The sequence below is a fragment of the Glycine soja genome, chromosome 7, assembly GCF_004193775.1.
Source record: "Glycine soja cultivar W05 chromosome 7, ASM419377v2, whole genome shotgun sequence".
Taxonomy (NCBI): Eukaryota; Viridiplantae; Streptophyta; class Magnoliopsida; order Fabales; family Fabaceae; genus Glycine; species Glycine soja.
The window spans coordinates 1,518,870-1,531,467 of NC_041008.1; the positions used below are offsets into that span (position 1 = coordinate 1,518,870).

Sequence of the window (12,598 nt, forward strand, 5' to 3'; positions counted from 1 at the left end):
TATATTCCCACGGTTTACCCACAGAACTTGTTAACCCCAAATGAAAATATTGGCTGAAATACATAGTATTAAATATTTTTAATTACTAAAGGAAGTAAATATTAAACATTTTTTCATTTTCAATACAATAAATACTTCTTATTAAACACATTCAATCAATCGCCTTCATACAGCTAAAATGCTAAAATTATGCTATACTTTCTCCTTTATCTTCCCCCTAATAATATGCTAAAACTTATTCAACTTATAAATGTCATAATATAAAGGTTTCTATTTCACTCAATAATTGGTGCAATTTTATTTGAGATTGCCACCATCTTAAACTGGTTTCAATAAATTAACTTTGCCTAGTGAATATGAATAAATGATCAAATGGTCTTCACTGTTCTGAAACAAGCAGCTTCTTCAGCTCTTTTTTATTTACCTGAAATTTCACAGGACAAAAGAATTAACTTTCCATCCTAAAGAATGATTCAGGGTGAAAAAGGGAAATAAGGAAATGATGTCTATTAGGACAGGATAGAACCTAAAGAAAATTACCTTCCCCATGGCATTGCGAGGGAGTTTATCCCACACGATTAGCTGAGTTGGAATCTAACAAGATATAAACAAATTATCAGAAGAGAATTACTATGCTTTATTTGAAACCCAAGAAATTAGCAGGAAAGAAAACACCAAGAGAGAAAACAAATGGTGTTTTTCAATTGTTTGATTGATTAGTATGAGAAATAGCCAAGAAATAAATAAAAAAGCAATGAATTTTGTGCATAATTTTGCCATCTCATGAGCCAAGAAAACGGAGGAGGGAATGAGATAATAATTTGTATTTCCTAATAAATGATTTTTTTCTATAATATAATTCTTTTGGCAACATGAAATAAAAGGTATATATGTCATTATATGAAACTTTCTTTTTTCACTCCTCTGTCCGATCAAACATGAGGAGAGAAAACTCAACTTTTTTTTCCTCTTAATTCAAATAATTTATATTTCCTAATAAAATGATTTTTTTTATAATAGAATTCTTTTAGAAACTTTAAAATAAAAGGTATATATGTCATTATATGAAACTTACTTTCTTTCACACTCTTACCTGATATATCTTATACACACGCACAGAAATATAACACAAACAATGGCCATGCTGCCATACCTTGTAAGGTGCAATTTTGTCTTTGGCCCAGTTGGATAATTCTTCTAGGCTTAGAACAGGCTTTGATTCTTGATCTTGTTTTCGTTTAACATCGGCCTCTGGCACAACGATTGCACCAACAATCTCTCCATAGTCTTTGTCTGGTAGGCCTAAAACGCAACATTCTGAGACAGCTGGATGCTGCAAAAATGTTCTGAATGTGAATATTCATATAATACTCAGCTTTTCTCCATAGAGAAAAATAAAATGCGACAATACTAGGGGTTGATAACAACTAACAACCACAATGAGAAAATGGTAGCCACTTGCCTCTATTATAACCGATTCAATTTCTAATGCAGACAGCTTATATCCACCAGCCTTGATTATATCAGCATTAGTACCTGATAAACAAGTAGAGAACATGCATGTTTCTTTTAGTTTTAACGCCATCACAATCTAACCTTCTACTCTGATGATAAGTTCAGGTGTAGGGATCTTTTTATCCTTTGTCAATCAAGATGAAATATTTGAGTTTTCATGCATGTCCAAATAAAAATATTAGGCAAAACCAAATGTCCTAGCTATCTGGCAATTTGGGATCAACATTTCTTACAAACTGTAACAATTTAAGCATTTTTTTCATACTTTTGTTGTGACATTCATTTTGGAAAAATGGAAAGCCCTGGCTCAAGGATAATTCCAAGGAATTTCAAATTGGATATGTAATTATTAATTAAAGCATGCGAATTATGCTACAGGCGGCACTCAAGATTCTGACTCTTACGAGAAAACATATGACAGCATAGATAAGAAATATAAATTTCCTTACGTCCTAGAATGATGAAATATCCATCTTCATCTGTAGTAACTGCATCTCCAGTCTTAAAGAATCCATCATCAGTAAATGATTCCTTCGTTACCTGCATAGAAATAGTAAAATTTCTAAGAATTAGGTATTACTATATTCCTTGTACCATTCTCTATATTTGGAATCTTAGACTTTCAGTGAGTAAAATAATACTCTATTCCTTTTACTAAGCCCAATCTTTAGCATCTTGGAACTTCTGTAGCTCAAATAATTGCTTCTAAGATAACAAGATGAACAGCAGTTGGCTAGTGGTGGGGCATAACAGGGAAATAGGGTATAATATCATGATGTACATAAATCATGTGATACATTATAAATCAATAAGGAAAGTGTTTGGAGCATAAAAAATAAAAAAAGAACAGGTAATACTATTGCTAAATGATGACTTCAGAATTGCTAAATAGAAGAACTTAACATTTTGAAAGTACCTCAGGAAGTTTCCAATATTCTTTAAACAATGAAGGGCTTTTAATGCAAAGCTCACCCATTCCAGTATTTCCATTCACACTCTCTTCATCTGCAATAATCTTGACCTGTCAAGCAAACAGAAATGCCAACCTTATAAATATGATATTATTTTTCACATTGAGTGTCCATAACACTTGAGACAACGCCTCCAGACACATAGTAAAACAACCATCTCACAGTATGTCAAAGTAAACATTCACATGTGTTATTCAAGTTTCAGTCAGATATCACTTTATTGAGTGTTGTTAGAACAATAAATTTGGTTTCCTTAACCTGAAGTTGAAACTTGTGCCAAGAGCCCCAGACCATTAGTTACTAACCCCCCCAACAATGTTGTTTAGGCTATCTGATCATGTAAACAGACTATGCAACAGTGGAATGAATGAGTGATAATAAACAGCCCATATTCTATGGCAAGCAGCAGTGAACAAGTGCAAGCTCAACTAACCTGTATACCAGGAAATGGTTTGCCAACGGTTCCAGGCTTGCGCTCACCTTTCAATGGATTCGACAATGCCATAACAAACTAGAAGCATTAACATAATAACATAAGATTCATCTAAAAATATCATTATCAATTTAATAAGAAAAGTAGTAAAAATTAAAATACATATATGATTCCCTGCAAAGTTAAAGGACTTAAACTAAAGTTTGCTTACTTCAGTCATGCCATATCGTTCCAATAAGCGATGCCCAGTGATGGCTTCCCATTCTTGCATAACAGGCAGTGGAAGTGCAGAGGACCCACACATCTGAATGCTAACATGATAATGTCAGATTTCTCAGATTGAATTAGAAGTCAGCACTAAACATTAATGCAGGAAAACATGCAACATAACTTGCACGCATGCCCATGCATGGTAAATTACCACACCACTAAGTTACACACTGATTCAGTCAAATTAAAAATTCAATATTGTCCATTTTTTTAAAATTCAAACAACTTCCCATTTATGTTCTTATAAGAAATAAAATTGTTTGATGGATGCCACAATGCCTCTTTCTCTTACCATAAGACGCAAGTTCTTTGCAGCAGATACTGAAGCAGCTTGTAGCTCAGGATCCATTGCATGATAACCTTGTATCAATCGGGCATAGATAGTTGGAACCTTCATTTACAAAAGGATTCAATCATAATCAGATCACCCAAGACAAGTTTTCTAATCATAGCAAACACAGTTGATAGCAAATAGTATACAAACGAATTTTAAAAGAACAAACTATGCAGCAACTCAATACTTTTTTATGCCTAAGTGCATAACAAAGAAATGAAACAATGCCATCATATGGCCTATAACTTATAAATGCCGTCTTTGTATGATTATAGCAGTAAACATAATTATTTTCAGCAAAGCTTAGGATTATATACACAAACCAAGGTACCATGAGAGCTAACCATATCATAAACATGAACAATGATAATAAGAATTATACTTACTCCAGTGAACACAGTTATAGCCTCTTCAGCCTTAGAACCATCGGTTGGATATGACTCACGCCATCTCTGCCAAACTCCTCTCACACTAAATTTTGGCAAAAACTCAACCTTCAACAAGACAATTAAATTCTTAGCACAAAAAAAGTTAAATAGATACTGTCTATTTAGAGGCCACTAGAACAAAAGTAAAGATTTCTTTTCTTTTTTTTTAGTTTTGTATTTTCTTCACAAGCAGAAGTGAAGAGAATATATTACCGTGGAACCTGCATAGAGAGGGGCCATTAAACCATTGAAAAGCCCATGAACATGTATATCATATATGTTAAGGATTGACATAATAAAGATGTCCCAAATGTTTTAAATAATTACAAAAATATTAAATAATGTATACACAAAAACTTTCAAGGATATGATGTAGTGGTAGACAATGCAGAAACTGGTCAGCAGATGAGTACTCCCAAGCTTTTGTCAAAGTTTGTACCTAAAATCAAGACAAGATTCAAAAACAAATACAAAATTAATAACCAAATAGGAATGGACTGCCATGCTCCACTCAACAAGGATTAAATTGCATTTGATTATAATTACATCATAAACAGTACTTTGTGCATGATTTCATGATCATTCCAAAAAAAAAATTTGCACAATCACAGAGCCAGTGTTCAGGAGAGGATTTAATTTTTGTAGATGCAACTGTCAATTCAAAGTATTAAATGCAACTAGAGTTAATCACAGAGCATACCTGGGAAATGATGCTTCTGTGTGTATGAACAACTCCCTTAGGTTTACCCGTTGTCCCACTAGTGTACAAAATCAGTGCTGGATCTTCACCTATGCGAATGGATATGAAAAACAAAGAACTAACTGTCAACAAATTGCTAGCAAAAAATTCAACCCACTCTGTTTATAAAAACTGAAACTGATTTTCTTACTTGATCTTCCAAACTTATCCAACAAAATTTTATCTGTATGAATTCCCCCATTCTGTGAATGTTTATCTCTGCTTTTCTCAGAAGACTTGTTGAGAACAGGTGGAAGATGAAAAAACTGAGAAGAGCTTTTATTGGCTACGCTTTGCATTATTTCAGTATGATCCTCAGTACTCAGTATTGCAGATACATCCTACAGCCAAATTATGTCAAATTTCTATTAAGATTTAATCTGCAAAGCAGAAGTACAGCACAAAGGTAATAATTAAATGGTTTAACTAAATGACTAATCTGTTAGTTAACTCGTAACCAATTCTTTTTACCTTAGATATGTGAGACTCAACCTATACCACAATAACCATATTAAAGCTACCAACCCATATAATACTCATTTTGTTCCTCGAGAACAGACATACTTGCAGAAGCAACCAGTGGGACATAATAAATGACAGGCAACACAAGTATAAAAACTAATCCAACAGCAATATGGATTATTTTGTTAGGGACAGATGAATAGAAGAATCCCTCATTCATGTCTGAACTGAACATCAATAAAATTTAATTTATAATATTTAAGGTATACTTCCAAAGCATATTTCAGTCATGTATTTAGCAAAGGCTTATCTATAGATAAATCAGCTATTTGAAAGTTCAGATAAAATATGAAGACAAATTCAAGGGCTGATTAAGGAGGCCTGGGCTTCATAAAGTTTGCAAGCCATCCAAAATGATTAAGAAATGCAAGAATAGGGATTTCAAAGCATACCGAATTATTAATCACATACAAGAGCTCTACTTCTGGATAGCTGGTTGCAAGCGGAACAGCAACACCTCCACTAAGCCAAATCCCAAGTATTCCAGCAACAAATTCAGCAGAAGGTTTGGCTACAATTCCTATTCGAGCTCCACCGAGATTTCCCTGGATTTTGATACCACTAAGTTTAATTAATGATTAATTTGAAAATATTCACGAATGTAAGCAACAGACAAAGAATTTAATTAATCACCAATTCATAGCAGGTGATCAGAATAGAATTAAAAAAAAGTGGGTTTTCCTAATGAGAATATGGCGTCCCATACTTTTAATTAAGGTTGTTTTGGTAAAAACAAGAAGGCCCTAAAAATTTTGCAGTGTCTAGTTTATGCTATTTTTTTATTGCATTTAGTTAAACCAGAATGTATCTTTTAGAGTGCCTCTATGCTCTTAAGTATGTAATGGAATGTGATTGTAATTTTAACTTCTTTTTTATGTTCTCAGGTTTCTGCCCCTGTTTGTGTCAGAGGAGTTGCTACTTTCTATCTTTTACATGCAGAGAGATTGGCAGCATTGCTGCATTGCTAGTTATCTTATTGTTCTAAGAAAGTTTTCACATTTTATGCTCCAGCATGCTGCACCCCATACTATGCTGTATTTTCCTTTAAATTTATATTGTTATATTTGAAAAAGAATAGCATAACTGTTTTTATGGATTGAGTTTTTAGGAACTTCCATTCATCATATTGGTCAAATGCTAACCAATAGTTATGCACAATTTCATCTAGCAATAACAATAGTAAGGAAATTATAAGGTGTAACTCACTGTCTGTGCATCACTGCCACACAAGAGATTAGATATCTTCTGTGCCGATGTGATGAGTTGCTTGTAACTATAACTCTTCTGATCAGCTCTGATAGCAACACTTTCAGGAGCTGCAGGTTCGTGCTTGGCAATTGCTTTGACCACCTCCATCAATGTAGCAGGTGCAGATGCTATATTAAAGGCATAAATAGACAAATAACCTTTATAAATGAGTGTATTAGATATTAAATAATTTCCACATTATGTAAACTCAACAGCCAGAATATCAATTTGGTGTTTCTTCTCAAGTGACTACTCAATAAACTGATGGTGGCTTCTTCTCCGAACCAAGATGTCCCTTCTAAACTTTCCAGCACAGCAATATCATTATCATAACAAGCCACTGACAACCTCATTTTTTCAGAGTACATCTCTTACAAACCGTTAACTAAGTATTTTAACAAGTAATGATAATTGAGACTAATTTTACATTTAGAACGAAACCATAGCAGGTAAATTTAGTCCACGGTCCGCCCAAAGGTACCGAATGACATTTTACCCTCTTAATCTTCCTGTGCACTGAAATTTTCAAAGCTCCATAGAGCAATAATCAGGTTTGCAAGATAGGCAAAGTTACAACTTGATCAGTAGTTAGGAGCTACAAACCCAAAAAGCTACTTATCACTGAACACCGAAATTGGATGCTTCATAATAATCTCTATCCTTAAATATTGTTTCTTTTTAAACAAAATCCAAATTGTGTGCGCTAACGTATGATGTTAGCTAGAAGCTAGAAGCAAACAGAGCTGCACGCAAGAAACATTTTCTAGCAAACTCAACTAAATTTAAAAAGGAGAAAGGGAAAGCACACCCTTTACTTCTGTATGCAGCAGTGAGACACCCCAACAGTATATTCCATCAAATTCAACCTCAAAAGCACAAGACTTTACGTTCAAAATAATAATAATAAAAAAAAAATCATTTCAGTGAGAGCAGCAATCAGAAACAGAGTGGAGAAAAGCGAAACTCACAAGAGAGTGGACGAAACAGAGAGAAAGAGAAGCTGGGGTAGGAAACAAGATGTGGAAAAAGAGGGAGAGGAGAGGAAGCTATGAAGGCATGAGAAGAAGAAGAAGCGGTGCGTTGATGAAGAGGGAGGAGAGTAAGGTGCTTGTTGAAAGCTTTCAATGAGCGACTCATTTGGGTGGGTGGCAGATATTGTAACCAACTAATTGAGCGGTGGAGTTAGGTGGAAACTGTGTGCTTACAATTCTAATTTTTGCTCCTCTATTTTTGTCTCCTTCTTTCAGTCAAATGTGGCTTTCAGTTTCGGGGGCTATTATAATGCTAATGCCTATTCAATTCCAATTGCAATACCAATGGTCCAATACTGTTTTCCTTTTTCTTTTCTTTGTTTTCTTTTTTTCTGGGTTCCTTTTGTTTCGAGGGGCCTCCTGATTATTGTTTCTTAGGGTTCTGGACAAACTTATTGGTACTAGGATATTTGTGTGTCACAGCGTGCAACTTGTCACCACATTTTGTATTTATGTTTTGCCTTTTTGAAGATAGGCTTCTTTGTGGTAGGATTTATTAAAAAGATTTCTTCTTCTTCTGTGATAGGAATTATCTTAGCACACCAACAAAAATAGGGCATCGTTTTATATTGTCGAAAGGTGTCACGTTGTTTAAGAAAAAAAAAAAAAAAGAGGTATGTAATTAAAATATGTGTAAGGATGAGCATAAAACAATGCATATCCGTAGTATTTTTATATGGATATGCGTATAATCGGAGACGAGCCTACCGGGTTTTATTAAATAAGTAAAATAATAGTGGGTCACACATATGTTTTGTTTGACCCGTAAGATTTGGTCTTGGGTTTTTTTATATTGGGAGGAGGAGGACTTTAAATAGAATTTTCCAGATTTTGACAAGTTGTAATTATTTAGTGTTTTTTTTATATGATCTATTTATGTTACAAGAAAGTACCATTAGATAATTCATTATCCAAAACACTTAAAAAAGTTTTGTATTAGACAAGTTAAAGCGATGTTTCGTATTTGATCATTCAACGTTTAGTGACGAGAAGGTTCAGGTCAAGTGTCCTTCACGCCATTCTACAATAAAAATAAAAATAAAAACAGCAGAAGAAAGAATCACATGCAGAATTGATAACCTTATTTAATAATCTTTGTAACTTCTCGGCTACTCGAAGGGTCTCAAATGTCTGACCCCAAAATAATGGGTCGCAAATTCTGGTTCAATGTATATCCACCACGTCATGAAGGAGTCATTAGAAGTGTTAGCGTGGAGAATACTATGAACTTTCTCCAATAGTCTCGCGTTAGAAACCAGATTATAGGGGCCTTTTGTCGATTGCTATTGAATTCATTGTCAAACCATATTCTTAAGAAATCGTGTGGAAAAATAAGATGACGGGAATTTGATAGCAACTAGTTTAATAAAATAAAAAAAATGCCTTCAATTTAACGGCAAAAGATGGAATCATAAATGTTTCATATCTGATAATCTGACATTTCATTTCGTACAATTTGTTTCTTCTGCGTGTTCTCTGTGTTAATGAAAACAGTTTAATACACAAATAAAAATACATTTAAATACATTTTTGTCCTTTTAATTTTATAATTTTAAATATAATAGACATTGGTTCAAATGGTTCTTTCTTGGTGTAAATCTTCTGTAATCCCACAACCAATAGAATTTTAACAAGTGGGCGGAGGAGGAAATTCTTTAAAAAAGATATCCTATATTAACCCTAGAAATACATCATAATGCCAGAAATCCTGGATGTCAAGACTCAAATACAGAAGACTTTATGGATTGTTATGGAACTTAAGCAATGAAATCCTCCAGATCATTCTTAGCATGTACTATATCTGCACCAAGCTTGGGCGTTGACAAATAAAACTAAAATACCAGGCTTGAAAATTTGTGCATTAGCATAAGACTGAAACTAGTATAGTCATAAACATGTACCACATGGAAGGTTATCTTCAAGTTTACTTACTACTATCTTCGAAGTCTATTGAAGCCTTAGCCAACTTAGTTGCCCACAAGGCTAAAGCCATAATAGTAGATACTAGTCAACGTGATCATTGACCTTGCCATCTCCTCCACCAGAAGGGTGTCCTAGCTCCCTGTGAATGAGGAGGTGTAAGAGTATCAAGCATTGTTTCCTTCTCTTTTGGGGTCAATGGAACACCTCTAACAAGGTTTAAAGCCATGATATGGACATTAGTCTTTTGTTTATGCCTGTTGTAAGCCCATACTCCTGCAGCTGAACCTGCAATTAGGAGCTATTTGAAAGAACATATTTCTGGAATCAGCACAAATTTAAACTGCACTGTAAAAAAAAAAAAAAAAAAAAGAAACTCAAGTGCTTACAGTCCTCCAGAAAATAAATATACCGGTAATAACCACAAAGCTGCTGTCTGCATATCAAATTTGGGCGTATAGAGTACAGTCTCTCCAAATTCGTCCTCAAGCTTTTTGTAGATGTCCTTGTCAGTCTTTCCAGATTGAATTTCATCACGGATTAACTGAAAAATATTGCAAGTATTTAGGGTTTACAACTTTATACGATAGCACAAAGGCTGACTGACTTCCAGAAACTACTGGTAGACATGGTTGTTTGTTTTACTTTAAAGAAATTCTGAGCAGAAATGGATGAAAAACAGGCATAAAACTAGGCAAGAAACTTCAAAATCTTAAAATGTATGTATTAGAAATTTATGGAAAGCGGTTACTTCACACACCCATAATTCCCCTACAAGCCTGGCATATTCTGTTTAATCTTTCTTAGCTTCACAAAGACAGAAATTCATATCAATGATAATGAAGGGTACAGAAAACAAAAGGTTTTAATTTAAGCCAACAAAGCTTTACAAACCATGTATCCAATTAAACCACTGATCAGCATTCAGAGATGGGGGGGGGGTTCTTTTCTTTTCTGTGGGGTTGCAGGAAAGAAAACTGACAGCCATTTAATTGACAGAAAGCCAACGTAAGCATGAAAGAAGATAAATTATAAGATTAACTAAGAATACTTTATAACTCCGTAAAAGTTGAATTGTTATTACAAGGGAAAGAGGATTAACATGATGTATAATGTATAGATATTTGATAACTCATGCTAAAAATTACATCAAAAAGGAGTTTGGCTGTTGGATCATGGATGTTATATTTTAAGCCACACAGAGAAAATGACAATCTGAATATTTAGACTGCACCCTCATGCACAAATTCATCTCAGTCCCGTTTCCTAATTAGTTCAAGTTTAGAAGCCATTTGAAGTTCCAAACAAGTAGTTCAACAAAACTCAAAAATAAATAATAAAATCATGTTAGTTAGCAGTAAGGAATCAAATAAGTAATAACACCCATATCAGAAAGTAAAAGTGCAGTGCAATGCAGGTAGGTACCTTCCTGAGCAAAATGGCAATATCTGCTTGAGAATCCTCAATGGATTGACTCCCACACTCCGTGCACCTCACATTATGACTAATGTTTCTTGCCCGAGCATCTACTATCATTGCCTTCTTTACTGCATCATCCTCACTCGCCATTCAAACCTACGCAAACAACTAGCATTGTAAAACAGCTGCATAGGAAAACCAGGACAAGAAGAGCGCAAAACCAAGCATAAAATGAATCACGATGCTTTAGCTTTCAATGATTATGAAAGGGGAAGAACAGTTTGGATGCACATATTTCAGCAGAGAAAAAACATCCTCTAGAGATAAAAACAAAAGTAGTTTTGACAGTAAACTATGAATTTATTGGATGTAGATAAATTTGTAATGGGTTTTAAGAAGAAACTCACGGAAAGAATAGATGAAGAAGTAAGGGAGAGTGTGTGATCCTTCTTTGCCTTCAATTCAAAGCTTCGATTAGACTGTGTTTTTGGGTCATACAAAACAAAGCCACTCGTATTTTCTAGAGAGCCCCATCCATCAACGGATCCATATCATTTTTTCTTCTCTTTTCAGAGTAACGGAAAATTATTTTCCCACACTCATTTTTCATCTTTCGACCCCACTTTTTTTGTTTTGTTATATAAGCTTTTTTATCCCTTAACTATTTCATTTCAGGTTTTGATGTCTAGTTTCTGGTCTGTTTTTGGCCTCATTTATTTTGATGTCTAGTTGACAGTACAAAATTTGATGTCTAGTACTCTAGTTGACAATGTAAAATTTGTTTTATACTGCATGATAATTAAACTCAAACTTATTTAACTCCTTTTTTTATGATTCTTATTTTATCCCTTCTTAAAGTTATGTCAATATACACAATAAAAATATGTTGTTGTGTATCTTATCAAGATTTTGACAAGATGCATAATAAAAACTTATTTCATTTGTCAATATACACAATACGAGCACAAGTTTTCATTATGTATATTAATAAAAATTTGATGAAATATACAATGGAAACTTCAAAAATTTGTTTCTATGAAAATATTTTTGTTAAAAAATTTCAAAAAATGGAGAGTGAGAAAATAAACAAAAATATAACAAGATCCCTTAATTTAGTGCATATTAATAAATTATTTATGACGTGAGACCTATTAATATATTCTTAATTAACATGTACTTATTTTATTATGAATATATTAATATGTACTACAAATTTTAAAAGAGAGTCCCATTTAAAATGAGAAATGAGATCTATGAAAATTTATTATTTTTAATAAATTTCAACTAATAATAAAAAGTATCTTCAAAAGAATATATTAAAGGTTATGTTACTAATATTTATCATTTGAGATTGATTGATAGGATAATTCTTTTTACACTAGCCGTACATGTTTATTAAACTCAAATTATTTATATAACTGAAGAAAAATACTGTTACTAAAATTTTATATAAGTCCAAGTCACAAGTTGTTTTCATAAATTATTCTGAAAATCGAATAAAACTCGCGGCATGTTCTATTGGAAAAACAAATGAAAAAAACGGTTTAGAACCATAACCTCCTCATTGAACTAGATATAAAGAATATAGGTCATATTAGACCATTGTACCTAACTTCTTTAAGGGCTTAGAAGGATAGGGTTTGCATTGTATGGTAGGTATGATTCCTATAAGGACTGAAGCTCTATTCCCTCGCTTTGACCTTCCCTTTATGGCTGAAAGCTCTATTTGATCTCTCAACAAACAAGGTTATATCGTAGTACTGTTTAT

At 33.4% G+C, this 12,598-nt stretch overlaps 2 protein-coding genes across 3 annotated transcripts; both read right to left on the reverse strand.

The window, feature by feature from the left end:
- Positions 1–63: 63 nt before the first annotated feature.
- On the reverse strand, positions 64–8,033 carry LOC114418008 (malonate--CoA ligase-like). 2 transcript variants are annotated; one of them, XM_028383126.1, is made up of 17 exons: positions 7,429–8,033; positions 6,419–6,588; positions 5,605–5,757; positions 4,842–5,031; positions 4,652–4,740; positions 4,321–4,390; positions 4,165–4,217; positions 3,910–4,017; positions 3,482–3,580; positions 3,131–3,223; positions 2,920–2,997; positions 2,432–2,536; positions 1,965–2,055; positions 1,463–1,536; positions 1,154–1,333; positions 541–594; positions 64–424 (listed from the first exon to the last, which is right to left on the reverse strand). In XM_028383126.1, exons 1-17 carry the CDS (start codon positions 7,595–7,597, stop codon positions 380–382), a joined length of 1,821 nt encoding a protein of 606 aa, XP_028238927.1. In that variant the 5' UTR covers positions 7,598–8,033; the 3' UTR covers positions 64–379. The 2 variants fall into 2 exon arrangements, with proteins under 2 accessions (XP_028238927.1, XP_028238928.1); XM_028383127.1 differs by lacking the exon at positions 7,429–8,033 and adding an exon at positions 7,269–7,308.
- A 1,026-nt stretch (positions 8,034–9,059) lies between these two features.
- On the reverse strand, positions 9,060–11,393 carry LOC114418831 (cytochrome c-type biogenesis CcmH-like mitochondrial protein). Its single transcript, XM_028384353.1, has 4 exons — positions 11,238–11,393; positions 10,837–10,986; positions 9,824–9,955; positions 9,060–9,712 (listed from the first exon to the last, which is right to left on the reverse strand). The coding sequence occupies exons 2-4, from the start codon at positions 10,978–10,980 to the stop codon at positions 9,509–9,511; spliced, it is 480 nt and encodes a 159-aa protein (XP_028240154.1). The 5' UTR covers positions 10,981–10,986; positions 11,238–11,393; the 3' UTR covers positions 9,060–9,508.
- Between the last annotated feature and the right edge of the window lie 1,205 nt (positions 11,394–12,598).